At 34.8% G+C, this 22,304-nt stretch overlaps 3 protein-coding genes across 3 annotated transcripts; 2 read left to right on the top strand and 1 right to left on the bottom strand.

Moving 5' to 3' along the window:
- Positions 1-2,764: 2,764 nt before the first annotated feature.
- Positions 2,765-5,360, top strand: LOC110732212. Its single transcript, XM_021912130.1, has 3 exons — positions 2,765-2,815; positions 4,042-4,457; positions 4,550-5,360. The coding sequence occupies exons 1-3, from the start codon at positions 2,765-2,767 to the stop codon at positions 5,358-5,360; spliced, it is 1,278 nt and encodes a 425-aa protein (XP_021767822.1).
- Positions 5,361-11,329: 5,969 nt separating this feature from the next.
- LOC110732761 (14 kDa proline-rich protein DC2.15-like) lies at positions 11,330-12,305 on the top strand. Its single transcript, XM_021912758.1, has one exon. It carries the CDS (start codon positions 11,399-11,401, stop codon positions 11,978-11,980), a length of 582 nt encoding a protein of 193 aa, XP_021768450.1. The 5' UTR covers positions 11,330-11,398; the 3' UTR covers positions 11,981-12,305.
- A 1,794-nt stretch (positions 12,306-14,099) lies between these two features.
- LOC110732760 (putative lipid-binding protein AIR1) lies at positions 14,100-15,045 on the bottom strand. The gene has a single exon (XM_021912757.1). It carries the CDS (start codon positions 14,961-14,963, stop codon positions 14,448-14,450), a length of 516 nt encoding a protein of 171 aa, XP_021768449.1. The 5' UTR covers positions 14,964-15,045; the 3' UTR covers positions 14,100-14,447.
- Positions 15,046-22,304: the final 7,259 nt, after the last annotated feature.

Below are 22,304 nucleotides of genomic sequence, written 5' to 3'. Positions count from 1 at the left end.
ATTGGGAAAGCTCGAACCGAAGAACCCTAAATTTTGAATTTAGGGGGTTTTGATTTGGTCCACTATTCTTGAAATTGTTTGTTCCGTGTTGTTATTCTATGTTTAAGGAGTGTTTTGCAACAAATTTTATGAAAAATGGTTAAGTATTGAACCTTGTATGAGCATGTCTTTCTTCAAATTCGTTCTTTGTATTTTTTATTATTTTTTAATTATTTTGGTTCGAATCTGCTGTTTCTTGCTTGCTCACTTGGTTATACTTGTTGATTATGAAGTGAATTATAGTGCTATGCCTACAATTACTTTCATGAATCATGTTTCAAAAATTTTGACTTCAAGAAATGGCGCGAAATGCATTTTATTTTTATTTTTTGCCATTTTCATGTTTCAAAATAATTGTTTGATAGACGATAATTATGTTTTATTCATCTTTAAACAGTTAATTCCCAAGATTTATAGAAATAATCTTTAGAATTGTTAGTTGAACTGGTATAGGTTGGCCTTGTGGGTGTTTAAGCTCCCATTTACTGAGTTCAATTGCAGATGTCGTAGCCCCCAAGTATTGGGTGGCATTCGACTTGGTATTATTTTGATGATTCGCGCGTTATAACAACTACAAAGCACGGCACAAATGCATAACAACAACGCACAAAACCATTAGAAAAAATCCAAAACAGATCAAAATCCAAGTACCAGTCTTTTAAGTGACCAATATCTGCGCGTAACTCAGTGAATCGTGCTGGCCAAGCGCGCACAAGTTTTTGAGTTGCGTTGGGCTGTCACGCGCAACTTATAGAGTTGCACGCGACATTTAAATCAGCAAAAACTAATCGCTAGGCGCGATTTTCATTTCGCTCTTTCTTCTTCTTCCTTCGCCATTTTGGACTCATTCTCTCTCTACAAAGCTCGATTTTCGTCACTTTTCGAAGCTAAAGGAAGTAGATCTCGTCTCCTATTCATATTTTCCAAAATCCAATGTAAGTATTTGGTTGTTTTAACTCATTGTTTTGGCCAAAATTGGGAAAGCTCAATCCGAAAACCCTAAATTTTGAATTTAGGGGGTTTTGATTTGGTCCACTATTCTTGAAATTGTTTGTTCCGTGTTGTTATGCTATGTTTAAGGAGTGTTTTGCAACAAATTTTATGAAAAATGGTTAAGTATTGAACCTTGTATGAGCATGTCTTTCTTCAAATTCGTTCTTTGTATTTTTTATTTTTTTTTTATTATTTTGGTTCGAATCTGCTGTTTCTTGCTTGCTCACTTGGTTATACTTGTTGATTATGAAGTGAATTATAGTGCTATGCCTACAATTACTTTCATGAATCATGTTTCAAAAATTTTGACTTCAAGAAATGGCGCGAAATGCATTTTATTTTTATTTTTTGCCATTTTCATGTTTCAAAATAATTGTTTGATAGACGATAATTATGTTTTATTCATCTATAAACAGTTAATTCCCAAGATTTATAGAAATAATCTTTAGAATTGTTAGTTGAACTGGTATAGGTTGGCCTTGTGGGTGTTTAAGCTCCCATTTACTGAGTTCAATTGCAGATGTCGTAGCCCCCAAGTATTGGGTGGCATTCGACTTGGTATTTTGCCCTTTTGGCAGCCGTTATACTGTCAAAATGGGTCTAGGATTATCTTTGTACTTAATCGTGTGATATTTTTCTTTTAAATCTTCCATCGATTATATCATGGACTTTCCCCCGTTCGTCGATGCTCAGGAGGTTCTAGGAGGAACAGTTCCAGACGAGCCGGTTCACCCTCGAAAGAGGGTGACACCTCCTCGCGAGGAGGGTCGAGAAGGATGCGTTGGTGCTGAGCGACGTCGTCACGAGGAGGTTGTTTGGGAGGCTTCTCCCAACTAGGATCACAAGTCCTTAGATGGGACCCGGACCACCACGTGTTGCTTCGAGGTTGGCGTGGCATCGTGAGTTTCTTTGCGTTTTTATTTTCTTTTCTCTCTTTATTTTATTTTATTTTTTGTTTCTTCTCTAGACATGTCATAACCAAATTTCTTTTTTAGAGTGAGCCTAGCATGTGTCTGTACGGCTCAGGTGACCTGAGAGGTCGTTTTGAGAGCTTGCCCGAGGTGGTGAAGGAGGTGATAGAGATTTCGGGATTGGTCCCCAGCTGGCAGCCCTTTGGGATCTATCGAGTCAGCCTGCGTCACTCGCTTTCCTTGGCGGGTTGTTGGAGTTTTGGTGGGATTCTACCAACACTTTTCACTTCCTGTGGAGAGAGATGACGGTTACCCCTTACGATCACTACTAGAAATAGGCTGGATTCCGACGAACTTAATTTCCGTTGGAAATTTCGAATTTTCCGACGGAATTTTGGTCTGTTGGAAAATTCCGTTGAAAAACTTTAGTTGCGACGGAAAATTCCCTCGGAAGTATTCCGATGGATGTTTTTCCCTCGGAATGTACATCTTTCGACGGAATATTCCGTCGGAAGGTGTACATTCCGAGGGAATAAATTCCGTCGGAACAATAAAAAAAAAGAACAAACGTTCTGAATTTTTTCGGAAAAAAAACCAGAAACAAAAGAAAGAGGAAGAGAGAGAAAGGGAGAAAGAGAAAGAGGAAGAGAGAAGAAAGATGAAGAGAAAAGAAAGAGGAGGAGAGAGAAAGGGAGAAAGAGAAAGAGGAAGAGGAAGAGAGAGAGAGCGAAAGAGAGAAAGAGGAAGTGAGAAACAGAAGGAAAAAGAGAAAGAGGAAGAGGAAGAGTGAGAAAGGGAGAAAGAGAAGGAGGAAGACGAAGATGCCGGCGACCACCGCAGCTCCGCCGCAATTATGCCGTCGTTCTGCATTTGTAAGTGTAGTTAATTTAATTATTTTTGATTAAATTTTTTGGGAAACCCTAAGCTAACTATCACCCCTGTTTTCAACAGCCACCTCCGGCCTTCCACCACAACCACCGGCCGGTGACCGCCGCCCCTTGTGACTCCAAGGCCTCCCGCCGTTCTACAGCCCCAATAAGACTCGCGCCCCTTTTTGTTTTTTCATTAAAAACTGACAGTATAAACCCTAATTAAGTTTTAATTTTAATTATTTGTAGGATTTGTAGAGTTACTTGGTTTGATTGTCATTAAAAGTGCAGATCTACAGGTTAGAGACTATATAAATCCTAAAATTCTTAGTTTAGTTTATATTCTTAGTTTAGTGACTAATTGTATCTAGATATATGTTAGTTTATTATTGTTTTTAGTGTAGTGTATACAATTTGTTGTAATTGCATTTTAATATGTTGAAATATTTGAAATTAATGTGTTGTATTATGATTTGTTAGTTTAGTTTACTTAAGTTTAGTTGTTAATTGTTGTATTATAATATGTTAGTTTAATTTGGTTTAGTTTAATATAGTAATGTATGTTAGTTTAGTTTAATATAGTGTTTATTAGTTTATTTAGTTTAATATTTTTGTTTGATATAATGTTTAATATAATAATTGAATAATTTTGCTCATTTATATATTTGTTTAGTTTAGTTTAATTATGATATATATTTGTTTAGTATAATGCATGTGTCCTTTACTTTAAATATTTGTAAATGAATCATTTGCATATTTGCCTAGATACCCGTTCAAGGCATACACATTAGGAGTATGTCTTGAATAGTCCCCGGTTGGGACTGTCCTTGTACGCTTATTCTCACTTAGGTGGTGAATGTTTGCCTTGTAATTGATTCTAGGGAAAATCGTGCCTTCTCATTTCTCTACAATGTTCTCTGGGTACATATGTAGGTGTGTTTAATCGCCTACATCGTGTACTTGGAGAACTGTAGGGAAATGCTGGCGGATTATCCATAGAATTGAAAACCTGGCTTACATTCGCTGGTGGGATTAAACGTACAAGGAAGGGTTAGGTTGGAGTGATAAGGACCCTTTGTAAGCATTTCAAATCTCATTTGCATTTCCATAACACTTTGATGGATAATGACTAGGAAATACGCTTTGTGACTAATGTGTTTATACATATGCGTGAGTTGTTTAGAAGTTATAATCATGAAACGAACATAACGTAGCTGGATGTATGAAAGGAAGTTGGGCAAAGTATTAATCCAGAGTTCGTGAAAGGGGTTGATGAATTCATTCAATACGTCAAAGATAATCCCGAGAGTAGTAACCCGAATGAAGTTAGGTGTCCATGTGCTAAATGTAAGAACAAACGGCTTTGGGATCCAGAAACGGTTAAAATTCATCTGTTTCGCACGGGTTTTATACCTAATTACTATGAGTGGATGTGTCACGGGGAAGGGTTTCCGATAGTTCCTGAATGGGGGTCCAATGAATATCATGAAATGGTTTTCGATGCTTTTGGTCATAGTCAGGATCAAGGGTATTCCGAGCAGGCTAGTGTTTCATCAGAGGAGAAGCCTAATGCGCAAGCTAAGCATTTTCTGGAGTTGTTGAAGGCTTCTGAAAGGCCATTATACGAAGGGAGTTCGTTGTCTGTGTTAGAGATGGCCGCTAGAATCACTAGTCTAAAGTGCGAGTATAATCTGCCCCACAGATATGTTGATGGGTTTAATTTGTTTCTTTGCTCAGTGAAGCAATTCCTAACAACAACCATATGGCCGACACATTCTATGAGGTGAAGAAGATTGTGAAGGGCTTGGAACTGCCTCATGAAAGGATTCACGCTTTCCCGAAAGGATGTATGTTGTTTTGGAAGGATGACGCTCAGCTGTCTACATGTAGGGCGTGTGGCAGCGACCGATACAAGGAGACTTCCAAGGGTAGCCTAGTGCCTTTGAACGTTTTGTTTTATATCCCGATCACACCCAGGTTGCAAAGGCACTTTACAACCAAGAACATTTCGGAGGAAATGACATGGCATTCGAAAAATCCTCGAGTTCAAGGCACAATGGCACACCCTAGTGATAGTGAAGCTTGGAAACACCTCGATAGTTTCTTTTCAGAGTTTGCCTCCGAGCCTCGTAATGTTCGGCTTGGCTTGTGCACAGATGGTTTTGCTCCTCATGGCAAGTTTGGTGGACAATATTCTTGTTGGTCTGTCACTTTGACCCCTTACAACCTGCCTCCCTCAATGTGTATGAAACAATTTATGTTCCTTTCGTTGCTCGTTTGTGGTCCTAAAAACCCTAAGGGAAACTTGGATGTGTACATGCAACTATTGATAGAGGAGTTGAAACAGTTATGGGAAGTTGGCGCGCATACGTATGATATTTCCATGAAACGGAATTTCAATCTTCGAGCAGCCATCCTATGGACTGTTAGTGACTTCCCAGCTTATGGTATGTTGTCCGGTTGGGCCATATCTGGTAAGAAAGCTTGTCAATGTTGCATGGATAAAAGGAAAGCATTTTGGCTCGAACATGGTTGTAAGGTTTCTTGATTTGATTGCCACCGCCAGTTCCTTTTGACAGATCACCCTTTTTGGAATAGTAGAACTGCATTCTGCAAAAACAAATCGACAAGGGTGCACCTCCACACATTATGTTAGGAGAGGAGCTATGGGAATGTGTGAAAGACCTTCCGAAGGCTACAGATGGGCCCGAGTCACTTCAACAATCCTTAAGTATTCTTCGCGTTGATCCATAAGTATTCTTCGTGTTGATCCAACACAAATATGATTTTATTTATCGTCATAGCACTTCCGGTCGGGACAGGGGACCAAAAGTAGATGTCTACAACTTGTGTTTTTGTTGGCCTTAAACCCGACTGCATTATTGGTACTTTCACTTCTTTGTGATGATAGTATACCAGCTGAAAAGAAATCCTTACTTAAAGTTGTACACCATTTTCCCTCAAATTGTACAACCTTTTAAACCATATGTTGTTTTGTACCTTATATTTCTCTATCATATCATCCCAGCATGTCTGAATTCAATCATATAATATTTTAGTTGCTAATGTACAGAGATAACTTATAGGGTTTAGTTGAGTTACTTAATAATTAAGGGGTTACTTAAGTTTTTAGGAGTTACTTAAAATCTGATAATAATTAAGAATTAAGGGGTTACTTAAGAATTAAGGGGTTACTTAAGTTTTTAGGGGTTACTTAAAATTTGATAATAATTAAGTTTTAAGGGGTTACTTAAGTTTTTAGGGGTTACTTAAAATCTGATAATAATTAAGTTTTAAAGGGTTACTTAAGTTTTTAGGGGTTACTTAAATTTTTAGGGGTTACTTAAAATTCTTCTTCTGTGACACAACCAGAAAGGCATTTGTTAAAGGCATCTTTGAATGATGTATCCCTTTTTAAGGCTCCAAACCTTGATACAACATTTTTTATTAGATGCCAAATACATAATCTGTGACTCGATAGAGGAAATACCTGCAAAGTATTAAAATAGAGGTTACTTAAGTTGTGACATATTCATGGGTTACTTAAGTTGTAACAGAAGGTAAGGGGTTACTTAAGTTATAAGGATTACTTTAGTTATAATACAAGTTTTGAGGTTACCTTTTCAATTGCTTTAGACATAGCCTTGTCTTGATCAGTGAATATAGAAGCAGGTTCACTTCCACCCATTGATTTCTTGAATGTGGATAACAGCTACTCAAATGTCTTGTTTTTCTCATCAGCAATAAAAGCACAACCAAACATAACATTCTGCCAATAATTTTTGACACCAACAATAAGGGTACAAATAAGGTTATATTTGTTTGTCCTATATGTGGTGTCAAATATTACATCTCCATAAATTTGAAAATCTTCCTTCATTTCAAAGTCCCTCCAAAAAATAGCATTAAGTTTGTTTTGATTTTCACCTCATCCTAACTTAAATCCGAAGAAGAATACGGGTTACTTGTTAATAAATAGGGGTTACTTAAAAAAATGGTTACTTAAGTTATCACTCAAGGTTACTTATAGGAGGGTTTACCTGAAAAAGAAATCTCCATCTTCTGGTTGCCTTTTGTATAATCCTTCTATCACAGCTTGTGCATCACCTCCTTGGATTTCTTTCATTTTCTTTCTTGAGATGTAATTGTAGTGGTCAGTCATACTGTGTCCAACATTCTCCTGCCCACCTGCTTTATTACTTAATAATCTGAATGCTTCTGCTGTTCTTAATCCACTCTCTGCCATTAAATCAATGACTTTAGCTATGTCCTTTGTTATTTTTCTCTCTGATCTGTGTAGATGTTACCAGACACTTCTTGTCAACTCATGGTTATGTGCCATAACATGCTCTTCTACTTGAAACATTCCATCTTTATTTATTTTTTCTCTAATGAATGCCTTGCAGCATGTAATAGGTACTTGGTGTTTTTGTTTTTGTTTTTTTTTTTTCTACTTCTTGTCAACTCACTGTTATGTGCCATAACATGTAATAGGTGCTTGGTGTTTTTTTTTTTTTTTTTTTTTTTCTCTCTTTCTCTCTCTTTTCATTTGATGGAGGTGGTGTTTTTATAACTTTTGGTGCACACCTGAACCCTTCTTTGGAACAAACAAAATCTTTTCCAATAAGTTTTCTGTCTTTCCCTTGTGAGTACCTTGTTGTTGAATTTCTTATACTAAATCCTATACCTGTAGCATGAAGCTTATATTGATCATAAATTTCATTCAAAGTTGCTGCTGTAAACCCTACTAGACTTCCTGCAAAATCAGCAATATTCTCTTGTTGAAGTTCATCTTGAGCTCCACTTTCTTCTGTCAATGTCGTATGACTTGTTTCTGTAATAGTTGTATTTATTTCTGCAAAAAAGTAAATTAAAGTTAGTAGTGTGTATTTGTTACAATACACAATGGGTTACTTAAGTTATAAGGGGTTACTTAAGGTTAAACTTTAGTCATAATTATAAGGGGTTACTTAAATTAAACTTTAGTCATAATTATAAGGGGTTACTTAAGTTATAAGAGGTTACTTAAAAATAACAAGTTACTTAATAAGTTATAAGAATTTTTAACATCAGGGGTTACTTATGTTGTAAGAGGTTACTTAAAAATAAAGGGTTACTTGGGTTACTTATTACAATATATATATAGGGGTTACTTGAGTTACTTATTAAAGTATAAAAATAAGAGGTTACTTAAGTTATAAGAGGTTACTTAAAAATAAGGGTTACTTGTGTTACTATTACAATATATGTACAGGGATTACTTATATTACTTATTAAAGTATACAAGGGTTACATGTTATATAATCAGGGGTTACTTAAGTTATAATAGGTTATTTAAAAATAAGGGTTAGTTGGGTTGCTATAATCAGGGGTTACTTTTTAGATTATTAAAAATTTCAAGTTTGATTACTTATAGGGGTTACTTTATTTACCTTGGAATTCATTGCTGACTTTAGATACTTCGATTTCTCTGCATCTGTTTTCGTCTTCTACATCAAATTCATCATTTATGTCGATTTCTAGATTCATCAATGAATCTCCTATTTCTTCATATTAATCGAGTTGAAATTTATGGGAAAAAAATCGATCGATATTAAGTCGAATTAATCGAGTTGAAATTTCTAGGAAAAAAAACTGATCGGTTTTAGATCGAAAAAAATCGAGTTGGAATTTTGGTGGTTGTTTTCTCGAATTGATTGTCGCTTAAAAATGTATTTTATGGGTTTTTAGGGTTTGGGGATTCGTGCTGGAGCTTTTTATTGGTTTCAGGTTGTTTTTTTGGGAAAGAAAAGCGCATGTATATAATTCTCGTTATGCGCGCGTCAATCTCATTATTTATGCTGACTTGGCAGCGTGCCGCATGGTGCAGCGTGTTGTACCAAAAAAGCGCTGTAATTGTAAAGGAATTTACAAAGTATCTACAGAATAAATACTTAACATATAATTAATTAGAGAATAATTTATAGAGTTAGCATTATTGGTTGCCATAAATGGAAGAAGAAGAATATAAAAAGTGAAAAGCTAGCAATATAGATAGTCCAAATAATCTTGACACAATTAGTAATATTATCATATATACAATTGATATAAACAATGGGGTTTTGCATTTTAGGGACACTCAACGTGTCCATATATCTAGTTACCCACGTAAGGCCTGATTTAATTTTTGTAGAAAATGACACTAGCAATGAGCACATCCACCTTATATTAGACAAAATTTCAACATTAATTTGCGGATATATAATATTTCCAGCTTATGGATCATTTTTATTATAATTATCCGATTAAAGTATTCTTTGTGTAAGGTTTATAATCTGACAAAAATGGTTCACGGGAAGGAACTGTTTCTATAATTGACTAAAAAACAATCATTAATTTAATTACTCGTCAAACAATTATTAATTTAATTACTCGCTGAATACTATAAGTCACAAAACCTAACCTCTGTTAATTCTGTAGGGTTAGGTTTACAGTATTATAAAGCTAGAAACTAATTTCTATTTGTGTATTTTTGGAATAAAGAGTAAGCTGATTTTATTAAGATGGTAAACTACATTTTCATTATACTACCTCCTTAAACATTAGCTGTAACTTTGGGGTATTATTTGTGAGATATAAATAATCCAAAGTTACAACTAATATTTAACGGAGGTAGTTTTTTTTTTTTTTTTTTTTTTTTGGTACAAGGACCTAAAGGAGTTATAATGAGTAGGCGAGTAGTGTGCGTAGTGATGTAGACTTAATTTGATTGTAAGTGTTTTAATGTTATTTACAAATTTTGACCTAATCATATGGCAATAATGTCGTAATCTTCTCACTAATTAATCTAAAGTCTAATTAGACAATAAGCTCGTGGCAATTAATGTGTTGAGTCAAATACTCGTAAATATTAGTCAGAATTCATGGCCGTTGAACAAATACAGTAAACAAAAAGTAACCCGTGAGTTATGAGATTACAAAACAAGCTGTATTATTACATGAATATTGAGATCCATAACATGGGCTGAGGGTTCCAACATAGTACTAGTGTGTACTAGTACCATATAATGTCATTTTCAAGGGTTATATATAATTCAATGCAACTTGGTCATCACCAAAATTAAAGTATCGATTTTTGTGAATATTTTTGGAAAGATGAACTTGGGTCTGTCTCATGCCTTGTCTGAGATAAGACTCATAAGAGCATGGCTGAATCTCATCACCATCTCTTACAGTCTTACTTTTGTCTCCCTTTACAAAATTTTAATTCAGTAACGTACAAATATGTACATAGTGCTAAGATGGATTAATTAAAATGCACTACTCATCCTTTCATGAAAATTTCATTGTAAGACAATAAACCTAGCTATTACAAGCACTACATATATATATAAATATATAATAATGAAAAACGTATAATTATTAATGTGTTTTTAGTCCGATCTTTATCAATAACAGATACTTTACAAGTTTGGAGGTTAAATTGCAAATAGACATTTGAATGTTATATTTGTTTATCTTACATTTAAAATTATTCTTGCTACTATTATCTTTTATAGGGTACCAAACAAGGTACAAGTACATTTTTTCTATAGATTAGAGTGAGTAAAATTTTAGATAATATATGTGAGAAAATATTTTTTTTATAATATACCACCATAACTGCCTTCTACTCGTATAGTAATTAACTCTTATGAAGATAACTACCATTAAAAAAATAATATCAGTAGTAACTTCTTATGTGAAGCTTTTGTGCTGGTTACATAAAAAAGTTTCGTCCAATTTTATCTTAGTGAGATTCAATGTTTTCAAATCCAATTATGTATTACTCTTAATTAATTACCCTCACTTTATTCCAACTACACCCTTTTTACAAACCCTAATAATGTTATATTTTGTTTATTTACCCCCTTATATTGCATTAAGAATTCTAAATTTTTATAAACATTGTTTGTTCAATGAAATTGAATGAATCTCTTACAAGAATTGAAAAGTAAGTACTCCTCCGTTTCACATTATGTTGCAATAATTGAATTTTCTTAATATCTCACAAAAAATACCCAACTATTATACATATTGCAAAGTTACTCAATATCCCCAAATTGTGAATTATGAAGTATAGTTTTTCCCAAATTCTTGTACTAACTAAAATATTCCCAAATCGTTTTATATTTGTACTCCGTATAAAACTTACTACGAAATTCAAGATTACCCTAGCTGCTAATAGATATTCCTGCAGAGTTAAACACTCGCTCTACTGATTTGATGAGTGATGACACATTATTATAAAAATTGAAGACGTACAACTAGTTTGAGCAATTTGTGATATGATTCCAATTCCAACCATATTGTCTCACAAAAGACCAAAACTATGCCCCCTTTTTTATGTGTTTTGCCAGCTAAATTTTTAAGCTAACACATGCTATAGATGCAATTCGATCTTTTTTAGGGTTTTTTTTTTATATAGAGAAATTAAACTATACACCAAAATATTGTCTAAATTCGTTCTTACAATGTCATGCATAAATCCTATAAAATACCACCCCTTTTACACCATTTTCTTCATCTCTACACTAATTAAGTAGAGCTATATCAAACAATAATAACATGGCATCTACATTATTCTCCAAATCCCTAGTCCTTTTCCTTGCCCTCAACCTTCTCTTCTTCTCCCTCGTCTCCGCTTGTGGAGAATGTGGAGGTGGAAGTGGTTACCCTAAGCCCAACCCCAAACCCAGCCCCAAACCTAGTACACCATACCCTGGAAGTGGCGGAACCCCAGGTAAGGGTTACCCAGGCTCTGGAGGCACCCCCTCAACTGGAGGTGGAGGTGGAGGTAGAGGTGGAAGTGGTGGTGGTGGTGGAGGAGGAGGAGGAGGGGGAGGAGGTGGTGGTGGTAGCGGAGGCGGGGGTGGAGGCTCATCAATTGGGGCTTGCCCAACTGATGCCCTAAAATTGGGTGTATGTGCAAATGTGCTTAGTGGTTTGCTCAACCTTAACATTGGTACACCTCCAAAGACACCATGCTGCCCCCTCATTCAAGGGCTCATCGATGCCGAGGCAGCTGTCTGTCTTTGCACAGCCATTAGGGCTAACATCTTGGGCATCAACTTGAACATCCCTCTCTCTCTTAGCTTGCTTGTTAACTACTGCGGCACCAATGTCCCTCGGGGCTTCCAGTGTCCTTAAGCGGCTAGCTTAGCTAGCTATATATGCCGTATACCACCATCTTACGTGACCGTGTCATTATTATTTTGACGAGTCTTAATCAATGACGTCTATCTTGATCTAATATGATGTACTACGTACTACTCTTGTAGTTGACATCAAAAAAAAAAAAAAAAAAAAAAAAAAAAAAGCGATGGCATGACGGTTAACTTCTTGTTTCCATTTTAATTGCCATATTGCAGTATAGTATTAAATTACCATTTACCAATTTTTACTATTGCATGTGTACGAGTATTACAATATGTACTATTAATTGTTTTGAATACGTCTCTTCCCAAATGAGGCTCATAAATTGATTGTTCTTCTATTTAATAGACACTTCAACAAATGAGTTGTTTGTATAAATTCAAATATATTCCAATCATATTTGTAGCGCTAGCATGCATGAGTTTTACCCCTTACATATATGTGAATTTAGGGTAAATGTTTTACTATCAATCTTTCATGTAAGCTAGTCGTCATTTTACCACGGACTACTTCTTAATGGAAATAACTCTTAGCTTAATTTAGCTACGAACAGAAGAGTAAACATAGTAGTGATAGTACTAATATATGTTGTAAATAATCAATCAAATTAAAATTTTACAAAGCTCAACCGATGTTAACAGAATCAATGTTAGAGTATATAGTCATGAAATGATGATGATATTATATTAGGAATAATAAAATCTGGAATTGGTACAACAATACAAAATTATTACAACCACACCAAAGAAGAGGAAGTAGCAAATTAGGCACGGGGTGGTGGTCATTCATAGCTCTTTGGAACTTCATGTCCACATTTGCTAAGTACGAGTACAAGAATAAGATCAATGGGCCGGGATGTTTAAGATATTGGCATGGACTGCAGTACAAAGACAAATGGAAGCATCAAGCTTGATAAGGTTACCAACACTCCAATAACGCTACAACATATCATTATTTCGCACATTTGCACATACATTTAACTTAAGGGTCTCTTTGGGGCATGTTTCAAGAGGTTGAGTACATACAAATGTAGAGCAGGCCAATCTACTCCAAAAAGATTCAATGCGAAAAAAAAGAGCTACTAAAGAAGCTATCTTGAGGGCCATTATTTACCTATTAGTTGTAATAGTCTGGGATTGTTAGCATTAGCACTGGACAATAATGTATCGCAATAATTTGTATTTTTTTTTCTTGTTTGTATAATCCATGAATGAAAAATGATATTAAGTCGATAAAGTTACCAAAAATAGATAACCCATAGTTACAAATGTTCAAGGAAGATGTAAAAAGCTCAACAAATCTAACAAATATAAGAGATCTTTAGCAAACGGAATAGATAAGAAAAGATATACTAATGTATGATTTTATTTGATTTGTCTCAATACTTATTTAAAGGTTTATTTATGTTTAAAAATGTAACTTAAAACTGTATGATATATATAGGAGTTTTTTTTTTTTTTTTTTTTTTTTTGGGGTGGGGGGGAGGGGGGAGGGGTGGGGACCATTTAGTGATTTAGAGCGTCATATATATAGCTATATAGGTGGGCATGGCAATTAACTGAATGAGTTTGAAATTAATAAACTTATTAGAGATCGAATTAAACAATTATTGAGTCACCTAAGCAAATTTGACAATTTCTAATATGTACATTACTTGATAGAATTATAATGATCTTACTCATCCACTCTTATTGATAAATACAAAAATTGAAATAATTGTATATTTGTGTTCGTCTTCATATGTTAAGTGTTCTTTGTGGAAAAAATAATTTAAAGTTGTTTAACTAGTTCTCTTAGGTAAGTATATTTGTGGCTCTATTTCTTGTAAACAACAGATTAGAGCAATCTCTAAAGCATCCATCATTATGATTGAATCATGAATATATATAATTTCATTGGAGCTGTATATGTACGTTTTTAAATGATAGAGTACAAAACATATTCCTGAGCCTCAATCATCAGCTTAAGTTTTTGGTTGAGTTAGTCCACCAACATAATGGTTGAGGTCCAGCAATATATTTTATACTCTATCATTAAATTTAGTTGAATGATCACAAAACTTACAAGAAATAAGACAAAAGCCAACCAATAGCCAAATGGTTAGCTTGCTATATTATGACATAGATATATTATTATATTAATAATGCATGGCTGTGTAATTTTGATGCTATATTACACAAAGAAACAAAACGTTTAAGCACTTACTCACATACATTTACGTAGTGTACTTTAATCCTTTATTCACCATCATCAAATGATTGTACAAAAACAAATTAAACATAAAGCGTGCTTACTTTTAACAAAGCACAATATTACACCATACCAAATAGATGAGATTATACTTCAACAAACCACTCTGCATAATAATAAATGCGACGAACACACACACACACGTACTTTAAACACAATTCATAACTAGAGCAAATTTGTTTGTTTAGAAGACAAATGATCCCCTAATTAATCAAGGACACTGGAAGCCCCTGGGAGCTCTCCTCCCACATGCATTGAGAAGCAAGCTTAGGTTAACAGGCAAATTGAGGTTGATGAGGTTCAAAACATTAGCTCTAATCACAGTACATAGGCAAACAGCAGCCTCAAGGTCTGCAAGGCCTTGGATCAAGGAGCAGCATGGCTGAACTGGAGGAGTACCTATTTGAAGGTTAAGAAGGTTCCCAAGTAAGTTGGCACATACCCCTAATTTTAAGGTGTCAAGAGGACATGTTCCCCTAGATGATCCCCCACCGCCACCTACAATGCCTCCTCCACCTCCACCGCTACCTCCACCTCCACCTACAATGCCTCCTCCACCTCCACCGCTACCTCCACCTCCACCTACAATGCCTCCTCCACCTCCACCTCCGCTTGAAGGTACAGAGGGAGTGTAAGGAGAATAACTTGCATGAATGGTGGTGGAGAACATAAGAAGGTTGAAAGAGAGAAAGAGGGCTAGTGCTGAAGTGGTCTTAGCGGAGGCCATTGTGTTACAAGTTAAATTTGGGTATGATTATTATTATTAGAGAAGGGTTTGGGATGATATAAGAGGAAGGTTATAGAGGGGTTTATATAGGCTTATTAAAGGCATTATTTAATGAATAGAGTTGTATTATTTATTGTAGGTAAACAACATTATTCTCTCATCAAGTTATTATTAATTTTGGATTCTAACTTCAGCTATACTTTGTATGTGTTAACGGTATTATATCATATTCATTTATGTCAAATAGGCTATTTAGATCAAATTTTGTCATATGAAAAGGGTTGGAATGGAGTTAGAATCCATTCCATCTTCTTTTTTTTTTTAGTTGAGTTTTTTAATGATGGAATCTCATACCCAAGGGATTCTAATATAACTCTAGCCTCATACCCCTAGAAACTCATACCCTTCTCTCCCCCTAAGATTCACAATCCATTCTATTAATGAAATGTAGAATTCATTTCAACAATAAAAACCAAACAATTTTAGACTAGTATGGGTTTATTTAGCTTAGATAGATTCCATGCCTCTCTAGTATGAGATTTCATACCAACTCATTCCAATTTGATGAATCAAACGCCCCCTTAATTCAATAATTATATGCACGTACAAACCTAATTCTATGAGAATATAAATTTTACATAATTACACGTACAATAGTGTCCTTAAATAGGAGTAATACTGTTTTAGTTTTAGCAAATAAATTAAGCTTACATTTATCCATGAGCTTTAATTAATTATCTAGATCATTAATTCTGCGACATTGGAAGAAACTTACACATTGATATTGTTAGTCGTTATTGGAGCTGCTTTTGATACAATTATAAATAGTATCTTGTGAAACCCAAAAGAAAAAAGAAAAAAAAAAAAAAAAAAAAAGTATACTCCGTACAAAGTATAGTAGGAACTACGATCACTAGCTAATTAATTTGATACATACTCATGATCAACAATACATGTATACTTCGTATAATTAATATAATAAAGTCCCAAGAAGTGTATATAGAGCTTGATTAATTTCCAATCTAAAAAAAAATAAAGTCTATCGCTTCAAGATTGCAGTAGTGATTGTGTAATGCATGTCATTTACTCTAAGGTTTTTTTTTTCACTTTTTTTAGTTTAGGTAGGGAGAAAGATTTTTACCAGATTTCAACCCTCACAGTTTTTTGGTCTACTATTTACAGGTTAGACACTTTGAAAGTAAGGGGGAAACGGTAAAGTTTTCCCACCCACAAAGTGTCATTAGTGGGAATATAACTTCTTTACAATCTTTTCCACTAGGTCAAGATTTGCTTAGAATGTCCATTCAAATCAAAATAGAACGAGCACCTATGTACTATTGTAATATGGTAACGAAATATCGTTCTCTTGCAATATTATATGTAATGAATATTTATTAAAATAATATATTTCTCCTTACAAAAAATAAAATAAAATGAAGTTGAGTAAGGTATTTCATATCGGGTATTTAAATAGAGTCAACTTTCTAGGTCCATCAATTTTATCACAGCTAATGTGGAAGTAACACACAACGAGTATTGTACAAATCCCTTTCAATAATTATTTACACTATATGCGTAAAATATTGAAATTGGCATATCCATATGACGGTTGGCAATCTTGGCATTGAACCTTTTAGGTGGGATCGATTGGTTGAAAATGGTTTGGTGTTAGAGGAATAGTAGTTTGTATACTAATTTTCAATTATATAATAATGATGTTTTGGTGACAACATGTAACGACTTTATTAAGCAAAACAATCAAGCATTCTAGCGAGCAATCCGTCGAGAGATCAGAAAAGTTTGTAATTTAGCTTGGGTGAAGGTTGCTTGGTAAGTTGGACGTAATCACGGGCCTTAGTAACCCCATTTTTCTATTCTAAGAAAAAAAGGGGTTCCACCTCACCTCAATATGTCTTTGCCGACTTGCCGTTGCTTGTGGGTCAAGCATTCTTTCTACTAGCTTGCACTGTCTCCACTTGCTTATATTATTCCCAAATAATTGCATTGCTCAATTGAAAATCACAGTAATATAATTTGGATGTTTTTAAAAATAAAAATAAGTTAGGGTTGAGGCTTTACATTAATATGGGCTTGTTTTCCCACGAAAAGATCTAAAGAAATAAAATAGTCCCATATCATCATAAGTCATCAAGCATTATCTTTAAACAAAGGTTTTCATCTTTATAGCGACTGTGTGGAATACCTCGTATAATCAAAGTCCAAACTAAATACATTGCTCATAAACCAACTGATAGAACAATGTATACTACAAGAGGGGGGGTGAATTGTAGTGTATGTAGACTATGGTAAATTTTCCGGAATTAAATCTACTACTAAGAGAAAAGACACTGATATAGGCAATGAATAAATTCACTCTGTAAAAATGATTTACAATCACTAATACGTTGCCTAGACTCAAGTTCCGTGAGGAACTCAAGTTACCCAATTGTGATCCCTCAATCACAGTTTCTCACACTTTGTGATTCTACTCCGAATCACTTGTACAGTGTAAACAACTCTCTCAAGTGTCACACTTTACAACTCTCACAACCCAAACCCAATTACACAATGATTACAAGTATTTCCTAAAGAACTTAAGAGACTAAGGATGGAAGGAACTTCTCTTTTAAACACTTTGAAACTCTATGCTCAGAATACTTAAGATTGTTTTTCCACGCTTTCAAAACTTAACGTTGATCTGTTTTTATAAGGAGTTAAACCAAGCTTCCATCAAGTTCCCACTTCCCCCTTAATCCCACGTTCTCTTTGACTGAGAAGTTGGGATGTAGGCAGAGGAAATTTAGGAACATGATTTCCCTAGCTTGACTCCTAAATTCAACGTGCTCCTTAATTTAAGCAGCCAATATTTACCAAGTTAAAAATCAGTTAAAGACTTATTCAAAAGATAATTATTATTTATTAAAAAAAGATAATTATTTATTTATTAATTAAAACATAAATAATTAATTAATTTAAAACTTATCTTTTAAAATTAATGAATTATTTATTTATTTATAAAATCTTTTTAAATCTTTTTCAAAACTGATTTTTATCACTTCCTTAAATTAAGGGTTTTTGAAAACCGTTTTAAAACTTTCGTTTAAAACTTTCTGAGTCATTCGTCAGGTTCCTTCAGGAACTTCGAGTTTCTTCTTAATTCCTTCCAACACTTTTGTTTCTTAAGTTCGTACACTGAGTAACTAAGAATATAGAGTTGTGAGGACATCTTGAAAGCTTGCATTCATCATCAAGTCTTCCAAACTTTGTTGTTCCTACTCCGGAACATTTAACTTCAAACCTGAATCTTCTGTTTTAACCAAGACTCATAAACGTCGTTAGTCAAAGTTTGTTTTATGTAGGTCAATCATCAAAATATAAGGTGGTCAATTCAACAATATTCCCCCTTTTTGATGATGACAAACAAACAAACTCGGTTAAACAAAATAAACATCCAGGCAATTATCGTAACCATAAACAAAACAGTAAAATAAACTAAGGATTAAGAAGTCTGCATCATTCATGAAATTTATAAATTATGAAAGTATACCTTCACTTAATGATGAAGACTTGAAGGGAATCGGTTTGAGTCCGGCTTTCTGAGTTTGTTCTTCTCTTCCCCCTTTTGACATTATCAAAATGATAGAAAGAGCATGCTATATATAGTACTAAACTACGGAGGGAGTAGTAAATCTGAAGTCATGAACGATTAAGCATGCTCACACAGTTCATATGCAACCAAAATGAAAACATCAAATTCAAAGACAAACTTAGCCAGTTTAATACAAACCGAAATAAAAACAAAATAAAGTGTTCAAAACAAGCCAAACAAAATAAAATTGAAGGACAATATCACTGTTTAATAAATCACAAGAAAGAGTGGGGTAGGTTTGTTTTGCAAAGGGCTAGGAAATGGTAGCAGCTTCATGGTAAGGTAACATCCTTGATCGCATCGAGAATGGTCTTGTAACAACTTTGCTTCACTTTAGCTTTGAGTTCCTGAGTCGAGGAGTCCATATGAGCGTTTACTTTATCTTCCAGAGAAAGCATCTGAGTTTGCAGCCCCTCAACTTTAGTAGCCAGGTTATCCACTTTAGAAAAAAGGTTAGTTATACTCTGTGTAAGTGTAGTGGACAAAAGCTGAAGTTCCTCCTGGATTTGCAAGGAACTTGGACCAGAGCTAAAAGCAGTGAATCCGAAACCAGAAGTATAAGGCTGGGAAGCAGGTGGAGAAGATGTGGTGTGGTGAGCAGAGGATGGAATTGGAGGTGGTGATAGAGTTTCTTCTGGAACAGATGAGGAGGGACCCTGAGGAACTTGGGTGGAAGTTCCTTCAGAAACTTTGGTTGAGTCATCATCCAACTCTACAATGACATGCTCAGATCGCAGGGTTCTGGGTTTAGATGTAGCAAGTCTGATACTTCTCCTTCTTCTGCCTGTTACAGGGGCAGTGTGTTTGACAGAGCCCCCAATTTCCTTAAGCAACTCTTTCATTAATTTCTCTTGATCATCCTCTTCCTCCTCACTCTCACTCTCTTTTTCTATTGTGTCTTTCTCTTTTTCTTTTTCTCCTGCTTCCTCTGATTTACCTTCTGTTTTCTCTCCTTTGCTACTCTTCTTTTCTACTGCCCCATCACTCTTTTCTTCTTCGTCCTCTTTGTCACTATCTTTTTCTGTTTCTTTCTCACCAATTTCTTCTTTATTTTTCTCACTATCTTCCTCTCTCTTTTCTCCTTCCCCCTCACTGTGTTCCCCCTCAGACTCACTTTGCACATCAGATGCAAAACAAACATTCCCATGCACCACTTTTAAATTCAGCTTTAACAGTGATTTTTCTTGAAGGATGTGTTCAGGCTTGAGAATGTAATTCTCGGTTTGTGGAAAAGGAACTTTCAAATCCTTAAACACAATTGTCAAAAGGGAACCATAGGGTATGTGTAAGTCGGGAATGCAATGGTCCAGGTGGGCTATCATTAAAGCAGGAAAGTTAATACTAACTTTCTTCGCCAAACAGAAAATGAGGGATGCATCTAAGAGAGTTACAGTACTCCGTTTCTGGGAACGAGGAAGAATTCCTCTCCAAATAATATTGAACAATAGTTTATGTAAAGAGGTTAAGGATTTGTGGTTAGTTGTAGTAACTTTTGGGTTTCCACCAATAAATTTGATAATTTCGGTTTCATTGTGGCCATCAACGGTGTTTTTGGATTTGTTTTTGACATAGGTTCGATATCCAAAATTTGGGGTTTTGAACAATTTAGCCAAATAAATAGCATCAAACTCAATATCCACACCACTAACGGTAGCACTACATACACCATTAACGCAAGTAAAAGAGGAGCAAAATTCATCCATCAACTTAGGGTAAATTTGAGATTTTGCACACGAATCCAACATGTAAATCCAATTTTGATAATGTAAAATCTCCAAAAGTTCCGAAAACTTACAAGCCTTGCACCAATCATGGTCAATTGCGTACCCAAGTAGGAACTTGTCGGTTTTTCTTTGTTGGGTTTTTGAGGACGAGGTGCGAGGAACCTTCTTCTTTCCTTTTTTCTCCTTTGATTCTTCGGCTTTTCTTTTTGGTTCCGTCGTGGTGTTCTTTCCGGATCTTTGCTCCATTGGATTTGAATTTAGGTTGGTTTTCATGGTTTGAGATGAGTTTTGAGGAAAGAGTTTGGAGGTAAGGAAATTTCAGTGAGTGTATTGGAGAAGATGAAGGGTTTAATGGAGGTGAGGTGTTTTAATGGAGGTGACGGTTGAGGTGAATGGGTTGCGTGTGGTAAGTGGGGTGAAGTCAGAGATGAATGATGGTTGAAAGTTTAGTGGGGTAAGATAAAGGATTTTGTGATTTACTTACAATAATAAAAATTAAAGATAAAATTTAAAATAAGATAGAATCTAATTGAGAAAAAAAATCTTTTTGTTGTTTTTAAAATTATAAGATAACAAAAAAATTAAAAAGATAAAAATAAAATTTTAAAAAATAAAAATTACAAAAGAAAAAAGCTTCCAGTAAGTTACTTCAAAGTAAAATACTGGTTAACATGTACAGAGCTTTACAAAAAGGAACTTGGAAAATAATATGGCTTAATTTGTCTTCTTCATCAACATAATCACATGATCACATACTCATTAGATTTACACACTCTTTCATTGCAAGATTCGAGATTATGTTTTTCACACCAAGGTTATATATAGCAATGCTCAGTCGTTTCACTAAGACATACCTTGGGGTTCTAAGAAGAACTGCTCAATTCAGCTTTATCATTCCGAGTTCCAATCGCATCTTTTCGAATTTTTCTCTACTCAAAGGCTTTGTTAGAATGTCAGCAATTTGATATTCAGTTTGTATAAATTCTAATTTAATAGAGCCTTTTTCCACATTGTCTTTTAGGAAATGATGCCTAACATGAATATGCTTTACACGTGAATGATGTACTGGATCTTTTGATATGCAAATAGCACTTGTATTATCACAGTATATTGGAACACATTCAAGAACTATGCCAAAATCATGTAATTGTTGTTTTATCCACAACAGTTGTGAGCAACATGCAGCAGCTGCTACGTATTCTGCTTCTGCTGTGGATAGAGCAACTGTATTCTGTTTCTTGGAACTCCAAGAAACTAAACAAGATCCTAGGAATTGGACCATACCTGATGTACTTTTTCTATTCACCAAATCCCCAGCATAATCGGCATCGGCAAATCCAGTAAGATCATATGTGTCACTTCTTGGGTAGAATAAACTCAAGTCGTTAGTTCCTTTGAGATATCTCAATATTCTCTTGACGGCTGTTAGATGCGATTCTTTGGGGTTTGATTGGAACCTAGCACACAGACCAACACTAAAAGAAATGTCAGGTCTACTTGCATTTAAGTATAGTAAGGAACCAATTATACCTCTGTACTTTGTCTGGTCCACACAAGTTCCTGAGGGATCTTCGTCTAATCTAGAGTTAGTTCCCATAGGAGTGTGGTTAGTCTTTGCGCTGTCAAGGTTATAATTTTTCAGGAGTTCCTTGACATATTTTTGCTGATGTATAAATATTCCTAATTCTGTTTGTTTGATCTGAATTCCTAAAAAGAAATTTAGTTCCCCCATCATGCTCATTTGGAACTCACTGCACATCAAGTCAGCAAAGTACTTGCACAAAGATTCGTTAGTTGCACCAAATATAATATCATCAACGTAGATTTGTACAACTAAGAGATGAGCTCCTTTAGATTTTAAAAACAAAGTTTTATCAATTTTTCCTCGTTTAAAATCATTTTCCAAAAGGAACTTGGACAGTCTTTCGTACCATGCTCTTGGAGCCTGTTTTAGCCCGTAGAGAGCCT

The sequence above is a fragment of the Chenopodium quinoa genome, unplaced genomic scaffold, assembly GCF_001683475.1.
Source record: "Chenopodium quinoa cultivar QQ74 unplaced genomic scaffold, ASM168347v1, whole genome shotgun sequence".
Taxonomy (NCBI): Eukaryota; Viridiplantae; Streptophyta; class Magnoliopsida; order Caryophyllales; family Amaranthaceae; genus Chenopodium; species Chenopodium quinoa.
The sequence above is the reverse complement of the archived record's forward strand: the minus strand, read 5'-3'. Positions and strand labels throughout refer to the sequence as shown.

Bases quoted from the DNA above. Each gene is read 5' to 3' on its own strand.
- LOC110732760 (XM_021912757.1), bottom strand. From the start codon at position 14,963: ATGGCCTCCGCTAAGACCACTTCAGCACTAGCCCTCTTTCTCTCTTTC.
- LOC110732212 (XM_021912130.1), top strand. From the start codon at position 2,765: ATGCCGGCGACCACCGCAGCTCCGCCGCAATTATGCCGTCGTTCTGCA. The intron at 2,816-4,041 runs GTAAGTGTAGTT...GATGTATGAAAG, and splicing joins TATGCCGTCGTTCTGCATTT to GAAGTTGGGCAAAGTATTAA. The intron at 4,458-4,549 runs GTTAGAGATGGC...TTCTTTGCTCAG, and splicing joins GAAGGGAGTTCGTTGTCTGT to TGAAGCAATTCCTAACAACA.
- LOC110732761 (XM_021912758.1), top strand. From the start codon at position 11,399: ATGGCATCTACATTATTCTCCAAATCCCTAGTCCTTTTCCTTGCCCTC.